This window comes from Chrysochloris asiatica, unplaced genomic scaffold (genome assembly GCF_000296735.1).
Source record: "Chrysochloris asiatica unplaced genomic scaffold, ChrAsi1.0 scaffold00126, whole genome shotgun sequence".
Classification (NCBI taxonomy): Eukaryota; Metazoa; Chordata; class Mammalia; order Afrosoricida; family Chrysochloridae; genus Chrysochloris; species Chrysochloris asiatica.
In genome coordinates this window covers 7,769,114-7,778,817 of record NW_006408644.1, presented here as the reverse complement: position 1 = coordinate 7,778,817, position 9,704 = coordinate 7,769,114, and the positions used below count along the sequence as shown (strand labels likewise).

Below are 9,704 nucleotides of genomic sequence, written 5' to 3'. Positions count from 1 at the left end.
GAGACTCCTCTAGAGGAAGTGCTGAACGTCGGTGCCCGCACAAAGTGGCTACCCACCTGCCGGGGTGGGAGGGGTGCTACGAAAGAAGAAGTGCTCTCAAAAACAGCTGTTTCCATGGCTCTTTTCCTCGTGCCTGGAACTGGACTCCGGACTGAGCACTGGGATGCCTACTTTTGCCTTGTCCAAGTTTCACAGCACGTATGTTGACGATTAGAATCCTGGGCCAATCAAGAGTCAAGCTCAAAGTGGTACTCCTGATCTCTCCATTCTAGACTCCAAGTCTGAGACTAGAAGAGAGGGGTCCTTTACTCCGATGAGTGGATCTCAGTATCAGAACTGAACTTGACCGAGCCCTCCTCACTGATACTCGGACTGCAGCCGCTACAGGGTGCTCTTGGGTGGAGGAGTGTGCTCTGAAGACCAGAGCCCAACACTCAGAATCTTGAGGATGGACAGAGTTTATGAAATTCCTGAGGAGCCAAATGTGAATCATGTTTCACCTCTGGAGGAAGATGTCATTCGTGGGACCAACCCCCGATTTACCTTCCCATTTGGCATCCTCTTCTCCACTTTCCTATACTGCGGTGAAGCTGCATCTGCCTTGTACATGGTTAGAATTTATCGAAAGAATAATGAAACCTACTGGATGACATACACCTTTTCCTTCTTTATGTTTTCATCCATTATGGTACAGTTGACCCTGATTTTTGTCCACAGAGATCTGGCTAAAGATAAGCCTCTATCGTTGTTTATGCATCTAATCCTCTTGGGACCTGTTATCAGGTGAGCAACTTTTTAATCTCTTCTTGTAATCTCAGATTTGTGTAGAGAAAGATGGATCTAATATACATTTATGAGACAGATACTGTGCCTCTGATCTCCTAGTCCCTCCTACTCTTGGCTTTACTATCTACCATCATGATGAACATGTGGCATATGCCTATATTCCATAACTATGTATGGCGCCGTTGATAATCTTTATTAGACAGTGTTTGCTATCTGGATTGGTGTTGTGAAAACTGTTATGGGACTGACAGACTTGGTCACCCTATGTACCCAGGCCATAGTTGCAGAGTGTGTTATTTTTACCATGCCATTTAGGCACTCTATAAATTGGATGAAAATTAATTCCACTCTCCATCCCAATTTCTTTAGACTTTGCTGCTTGTTCTGGTGCTACTGCCATTGTCACGTTTTCCAGAATTAGATGACATCTAGAAAATATTTTACGCTAACTGGTAGTCTGGTGCCCCAGCCTGTCAGTTCAGCAATCTCCTGTTTATCCTTGTGTATCTTTGTTCAATAAAGGACACAGTTAAGGAGCAAAGAAAGATGGTCCATCTTTCCGCCCACCATCTGGATGCAGTAGCACTATATAATAGTATCAAGTCTTTCCATTCTGATTAATTTGAAGGGATCAGAATGTGCCTTGTCCTAGGGAGCTATGTATCTGTATCAGCAGTCTCATTCGGATGCTTTAAAGTTTTCAAAGTAGGAAGACATTGCAAAACTTATGAGGTCAAGAGGTAGGAATGGACCAAGTATGTCTTGATTGCAAGAGAGGCAGAAACCTGCAGTCAGCTGAGGAATATGGGTCAGAGTATTGATGTTGCAATTGCAATGGTAAAGATGTCCTTAAAAAATTATAAACAGTTCGTGAAACTGAGTAAGAATGGAGTCTCCCCCTTAAAAACATTACTAATATATTTTTAAACAGGGAGGGATTGATTAATTTTGATCAGAGAAAATATAGACATCAATAGAAACAGTGGCCTGGAATTCAGGAGACATAGAGCTTAGTCACCACTTTGTCATTGACTAGTCGTGTGACCTTTATGAAGTCTCTTAAGATGCTTAGGCCTCAGTTCCCACATATATTTAAAAAATGGGTTGGGCTAGATCATGGGTTTCAAATTCAAATATATAGGGGCCAGGCATACATGAGTGAAACAGGCCAAGTATAAGGAAAATTATAGCTTAGTGTGTTATGATAAATGAAAACTAAGTCTTAGTGTCAGAGAAATGATGGGAAGTAGTGAGTACTGTGCAACCTGAGTCCGCATGGCCTGTCTTAAAGGAGGCAACTGACCCTTACCTCCAGTCCATTGCTTCCATTTTGGAATTTGTATATTTGGAATTTGTATTGCCAGATCCCTCAACTTTTCAGGAAAGCTCCTCAGATAGACTTTTATATGAATCTTTGACACCTGATTACGTAAAACAAACAAAGAACACTTGTATAGGCCAAACCACATTGGTGGGTTAATTCTCAGGTGGCCTATATGTAATTTTTGGGTTAGTTAATTTAAAGGTCCTTTTCAGTTCCAAATATTTGAAGCTAAACTGTAAAGCTGTAAAAGGAATACTTCATTTTGAACTTGGAACCAAGAAATTTGGAGGCATCACAAGATGACCAAGGCACCTCACAAACCATTCTCCTCTCCCTTTTCAAATGCAATATACCTAGTTACATGATCAAGCATTCTCAATATGAAAAATTTGGCAAGCACTGCCCAAGTCCCCAATTTAACTTCCTTTGTTTGCTTTGTGACCTCCCAAGCCATCTTTGATGTGGGTTCTCTACATGGAATGTTACATTTCATTTTTGTGACTCAGTTTCCACTAAAAATGATTGTGAGGCATTTATCACCTCAGTCAGCTAACTCCAAAGCAGGAAAAATTAATTAAAAGCTCAAATATTAAACCTTTGATAGACCTATTTTCAAGGCCAATTATTTTTTAGGTAGGTAGGAACTTGATTAATGCTATCAAGCACATGAACGCTGTTTGGGAAGCCTGGCTCCTTTATATGAAATATTCTGAAAAGAAATATTTCTGAAAATGAAAAATTACTGAAACTTGTAAGTTAGGCAGAAACCTTTTTATAAATAATAAATGTTCTTGTTGTGGGGTACTGAGTTGATTTCAACTCACAGTGACCCCATGTGACAGAGTAGATCTGCCCCATAGGATTTTCTAGAATGCAGTCTTTACAGAAGCAGATTGCCAGGTCATTCTCCCACAGAGTTGCTGGATGGGTTTGAACCACCAATCTTTTGGTTAGCAGCCAAGCACTTAACCATTTCACCAACAGGACTCCTTAAACCAGTGAATAGCTTTAAGAATAGAAGCAAACCTTTAATCGATGGTGCATGGAGGGGATTGTAATCATTGCAATGAAATAAAATACGGTTGATTGAGTGCAAAACCAATATTCTCCCATGTAAACTATCACTTAATTCGCAATAAAAGTGTAAAAAAAAAAAAAAAAAGAATAGAAGCACAAATAGAAGTGTTCATACTACCGTCTCCCCCAGTATCTTATTTAGCAGTAGCATTGATGAGCTTGAGTTCAAATATAAAATCATTTGTTGAAAATGTACTTAAGCATTTGCACTGAATCAGAAGAGAGTGCCCATTTTCCCCCTCTCTGCTCTCACCTTGCTTCTTTTGCTCACCGAAGTTTTAAAGTTTGTCCCCAGAAAGTGGAGGTTTCATAAAACATGCTTCAGAATGGTACAAAGTCACCAATCTCCAGAGAAATCCTATGGATAATGGTAGCCATCACATGTTCAAACCCTTTCCAAAGCCTTCATATTGTTATTAAGTGCCGTCAAGTCAGTACTTGTATAGGATTTCCGAGGAGCATCTAGTGAGCTTGAACCATTGACCTTGTGATTCAAACTGACATTGTACTCCAGCACATTAACCCACAGTGCCACACCAGGACTCCTTCCAAAGCCTAGAGAGCACATAAATTTCTGAGCCTGTTTTTGTTTAATTTTTTGGTTAAATCATATTGCCATTATTACCATCCTCACCTCCCTGTATTCTTTATCGCTTTTCACACTTTTATTCACTCAGCAGACATTTATTAAATACCTACTATGTGACAAGGGCTGTGAGCAAGAAAGATATACACAATCCCTGCCCTCAGTCTATCAGGGAAGATACCTTAATTTTTCACTACAAGTGTTCTTGTCATAAGAAGTTATCTACAGTTTCCATTCATTTCAGTGTGAGTGGGGGAAGTGGTAACATAGGAGTTCCAAAACAAGTAGTTGCTTCTCTGCTATTTACCACATCAAAGCTGCTAAGGACTACTGATTTGTATGGGGGAGATGGGAAGGGTGCAGCAGGAAATATGGTCTTTTTACTATCTCTAGGTGTTAGGCTCTCATGTCATCTTTGTTGTTTCCAAACAAGTCAAGAGACATAAAAAGCCACCTTTAGAGAGACATTTTGAGAGTCCCTAGATATATAGGATATTTCGTTGTGAATGGTCAAATCTTTTGGAGCTCTGGTAGCAAAGTGGTTATGAGTTGGGCTGCTACTTTCAAGGTCAGCAGTTTGAAACAATCAGACATCCTGTGGGAGAAAGATGAGGCTTTCTGCTCCCGTAAAGATCTACAGCCTCAGAAACCTTATACAGGGTTGTTATGAGTTGGAACTGACTCCACAACACACAGCCAGTACCACCACCAGTCAAGTCATTTAAGTATCCTTTTTTTGCTAACAGTGGATATGAGATGTTGTTTTCTTACCCCTCTAGTCTCCACTGGAGACTTTTTGGCTGAGACAGTTATAGTTGTGGGCTCTGTCTTGAAAAACACCAATTTTGGAGCTGGATGCTTTGCATAAGAAACACTTTAACTCAGGACCTGAGGAGTTACAAAAAGCAGGGCCTTTTTGTACCTTTATCATTCTATCTCAATACAGATCACAGTATTTACTTAATGCCTTTTTCTTCAAGATATTTTCTATCACAGTCCTCTAAAAAGTACTTCTGAATTGGTGTTCTTAGTAGATGACCAACTGACCAAAATAAGATTTAGATTCAAGTGAATTATAGAAGAATTGACCAGCCCTTTGACTCATGAGAAATGTACAGGACAGGGAAGTAGGAATGGCAAAAAAGGAGCATAACTTCCCGGAGTTATTTTTCTCCCTCACTCAGTCTTCTTTCCCAAGACAGCTTTAGTTAAGTTCCCATGATGCTTTACTTCTGCAGATGTTTGGAGGCCATGATTAAGTACCTCACACTATGGAAGAAAGAGGGACAAGAGGAGCCTTATGTCAGCCTCACCCGAAAGAAGATGCTAATAAATGGCGAGGAGGTGCTGATAGAATGGGAGGTGGGCCACTCCATCCGGACCCTGGCTATGCACCGCAATGCCTACAAGCGTATGTCACAGATCCAAGCCTTCCTGGGCTCAGTGCCCCAGCTGACCTATCAGCTCTATGTGACCCTGATCTCTGCAGAAGTCTCCCTGGGTAGAGGTGAGTGGGGTCAGGTGAGGGGAGGGCTCCACTGAAATCAAGGGTCTTAGAAATCTACCCTGGTCCCTAGGTTCATGTGGCTATTTAAGTTAAATTTAAAATTCATTTCTTCAGTCACACTAACCACATTTCAAATGCTGAATAGCTACTACATTAGGGAATGCAGAGATAGAACATTTGCATCATCACAGAAAGTTCTGCTGAACAGTGTGGGGAGATAGTTGAAGAACTTTTGGGGGTTAGACATTTCAGGCCTCCCAGGTATCTTAAACTGGGGTAAGCAAGACTTAAAAATGTGACAGATAAAGCCCAGAAGTTAGTATTAACAGCAGTCAGTAGATTGTTTTTCTTTGCCCAGAGTATTTAAGTAATTCTGAGATTGTTTTTGGTTTCTCTTTTTTTTTTTTAGTTTGGGATGGAAGTTTTAAAGTAAGAGATTACCAAGTATCACTGATCATCAGAATCATCTGATAAGCTTCTTCGAAAATTTAAGTTCCTTCCACTGACCTTAATCAATCCTAGGGCTTAGGGAGGACAGGAATCTGATTTCCTAAAAAGTACCCCATTTGATTCTGATCAGTCACTGTTGGGAACCACTGATGTAATCATTCCTCCCAAAAGAAAGATCTGATAATGTACTTCCAAAAGATCAACCATTAAAAACCCTGTAGAACACAGTTCTACTCTGATACACATGGGGTCACCATGAGTCAGAATGAACTCAATGGGTTTTCCCCCCAACTCCAGGGGAAGGAGAAGAATACGAGTGTGGAATAAATACTGATGAGAGTCTGGTCCCATTTCTGACCTTCTCTATGACCATTGAAGGAAGTTCCTCCCTTAATTTCCCACTTATTAAAAAGGAATCCTGAGATGAATAAGACTGATAGCTTTAGGTGAAATGTGAGTTAATGTTTTCGAAGAGAAGATAAAGTGCTGCTAATGAGTAATTGTTGTTGTTGTTGTTGTTGTTAAGTGGCGTCGAGTCAGTTCCCACCCATAGCGACCGTGTATAGGGTTTCCGAGGAGTGGCTGGTGAACTTGAACCACCGACCTTGCAGTTCAAACCAACCTTGCAGTCCAGCGCATTAGCCCGCAGCACCACACCAGGATCTACATATTTATAAGACAAGAAAGAAGGAAAGGGTCAAACTGGATGTCAAAAGAGACACTGAAACTTGCTCTCCATTGTAGAGATGCTAAAGCAAATGGAAGAAATGAGCAGGTACAAGAGCTGAACAGAAAATTGCAAAGGTCACCTCGAGAAGATAAACTCAAATATTACAACAAAATGTGCAAAGATCTGGAGTCAGAAAACCAAAAAGGAAGAACACACTCAGGATTTTTCAAGCTGGGAGAACTGAAGAAAAAAAATCGGCCTCGAATTTTGTTATTGAAGGATTCTCTGGACAAATTATTGAATGATGCAGAAAACATCAAAGGAAGATGGAAGGAATACACAGAATCACTGTACCAAAAGGAAATGGTTGATGTTCAACCATTTCAAGAGGTACCATATGATCAAGAGGAAGTCCAAGAGGCATTGAAGGAATTGGCAAAGAACAAGGCACCGGGAATTGATGAAATAAAAACTGAAATCTTTCAAGAAAGTGAGGCAGCACAGGAGGTACACACTCATTTATGGCAAGAAATTTGAAAGACAACATCTGGCCAACTGATTGGAAGAGATTTGTATTTGCGCCCAGTCCAAACAGAGGTGACCCAATGGAACGCGGAAATCACTGGACAATATCTTTGATATCCCGTACAAGTAAAGTTTTACTAAACACAATGCAGAAACATCTGCAAGCATACATTGACAGAGAACTTCCAGAGGTTCAAGCCAGATTCAGAAGAAGCCATGGAACGAGGGCTTTCATTGCTGATGTCTGATGGATCTTGGCTGAAAGCAGAGAATATCAGAAAGATGTTTACGTGTGCTTCATTGACTATGCAAAGGCTTTCAATTGTGTGGATCATGATAAGCTATGGACAACACTATGAAGTATGAGTATTCCTGAACACTTAATTGTGCTCATGAGGAATCTGTACCTGGACCAAGAAGCAGTTGTTCGAACACAACATGGGAACACCGGATGTTTTAAAATTAAGAAAGGTGTGCTACAGGGTTGTATTCTTTCACCATACTTATCCAACCTGTATGCTGAACAAATAATCCGAGAAGCTGAGTATACAGATTTTATTTTTCTTCAATGGTTATTTATATATTCATATACAATATATAATGGAGTCCTGGTGTGGCACTATAGGATAAGCACTGGACTGCTAAGCATAGGGTTAATGTTTCAAAGCTACCAGCTGCTCCTCAGAAATCCTGTACAGAATCCCTATGAGCTGGAATGGACTCTATGACACTTAACAGCAACAACATACAATATACAATAATAATAAATATACATAATATATACTAAGGTAAGTAAAAAATTATTGCTATGAAATCATTGTTGTTATGTGCCATCCGGCCAGTTTTGACTCATAGTTACCCTGTATAGGGTGCAGTCCAGTGCATTAACCAACAGAGCCACACCAGGACTTCTTTTTTGTCTAATAAAGTTTACAAAATCATAGAAATCTTTATATATAAAAATAACAAAATGTGAAACTATTGTTTCTTTACCTCCATCTATTTTTTCTTGACTTCCATCTATGTTTATACACTTGTGATTTGAAACTGGTTTTGAAAGTGATCTATATATACACTTGTGATTTGAAAGTGGTTTCCATGTGTCTAACCCTTCTCTAAAGATTTCTGCACTCTTCAATTTACACCATGTCAGAGTGATAGTTTTGGCATCCTCAAGGGACTCAAACTGTGTACCTCTTAAATGTTTTTGTAAGTTTGGGGAACAAAAAGAAGTCTGAAGGAGCAAGGTCAGGCCTATAAGTGGATGGGGTAAGAATTCTCAATGAAATTCTTATAGGACAGTCCTTGCTACCCTCAAAGAATGAGCAGGTGCATTGTTAATGATGGAACAGAAATCCTTGGCACAATTTTCCTGGTTTATTTTTCCTCTCACCAATGCAACTTTCAATTTTTAAAATCATCCCGTCCTTTGAGAAAAATCTATCAAGATTATACCTTTTGTGTTGTTGTTACGTGCTTTTGAGTTGTTACATGTCATTTCCAACTTCGAGTCATTTCCAACTCATAGTGACTCTTTAAAGGGTTTCCAAGGAGCGACTGATGAGTTTAAACTGCCAGCCTTGTGGTTCAAACCAACTTTGTGTTATCCCACAGCACCACATCAGGGCCCCTTTAAAATTTTCCCCTACCCCAAAAGTCAAGGAGCTCTGGTAGCGTAGTGGTTACGAATCAGGCTGTGAGCCACAAGGTCAGCAGTTCGAAACTACCAGGTGCTCCGCGGGAGAAAGATGAGGCGTTCTGCTCCCGTAAAGATTTACAGCCTCGGAAACCCTACACAGGGTCGCTATGAGTCCGAACCGACTCCACGGCACATAACAACAACAACAACAACAACAACCCCAAAAGTCACCATAAACTTCTGAGCTGATCTCCCTGCCTTGAATTTAACTAGTCAAGTATATCCCCTTGAAGGTCACTGTTTTGATTTTTGACTGTACTTTTTTTTTTTTTTTTTTATAAGGTACCCTAAGGAGACTAAGACAAGTGTATTTCTGAGAGTACTTTCCTGTAGCCATCCACTGATCACAGAGATTTGTTTAAACACATTTGGTTAGGAATGCATGTATGAACTGAAACCCTGGTAGCAATTCTTTTTGACATACCTTTATATTTTTCTTATATGAATTGGATTGTTCTTAGTTTCTTAATTCACTACTGGTAGGATTAAAATTTGTTTCTAACTTGTCATACACAAAATGATTATTTATAATTACAACCTTTGCTATAGTGAAAATCTTTGTAAATATCTGTGCACTTGACTGAGACATTGTAACATAAATTCTTAGTAGTAAAATTGTTGTGTAAAAAGAAGCTTATTTTGAATTTTGATTGTTGTTGTTAGGTGCCATCGAGTTGGCACTGACTCATAGTGACCCTATGCACAGCAGAACAAAACAATGTCCGATCCTGGGCCAACCTCCATACTGTTGCCACACTTGAGTCCATCGATGCTGCCACCTGGCCAATCCATCTCTTTGGGGGTCTTCCTCTTTTACTCTGACCCTCCATCTTACCAAGCATGATATCCTTCTCCAGCGACTGTTCTCTCCTGACAATATGTCCAACGTATGAGAGACGAAGTTTGGTCATCTTGGCCTCTAAGGAGCACTCTGGCTGCATGTCTTCCAAAACAGATCTATTGGTTCTTTTGGCAGACCATGGCACTTTTAGTATTCTTCTCCAACACCATAATTCAAAGGTATCAATTCTTCTACGATCTTCCTTATTCACTGTCCAGCTTTCACATCCATATGAGGTG

The 9,704-nt window shown here is 40.0% G+C and overlaps 1 protein-coding gene across 1 annotated transcript in view; it reads left to right on the top strand.

Annotated features, from left to right (window-relative positions):
* Positions 1–448: 448 nt before the first annotated feature.
* The window catches only part of XKRX (XK, Kell blood group complex subunit-related, X-linked), a 16,559-nt gene continuing 7,303 nt past the window's right edge, over positions 449–9,704 (top strand). The window contains exons 1-2 of the mRNA XM_006869095.1: positions 449–783; positions 5,012–5,280. Coding sequence (XP_006869157.1) covers positions 449–783; positions 5,012–5,280 — 604 coding nt within the window. The remainder of the gene's footprint in view (positions 784–5,011; positions 5,281–9,704) is intronic.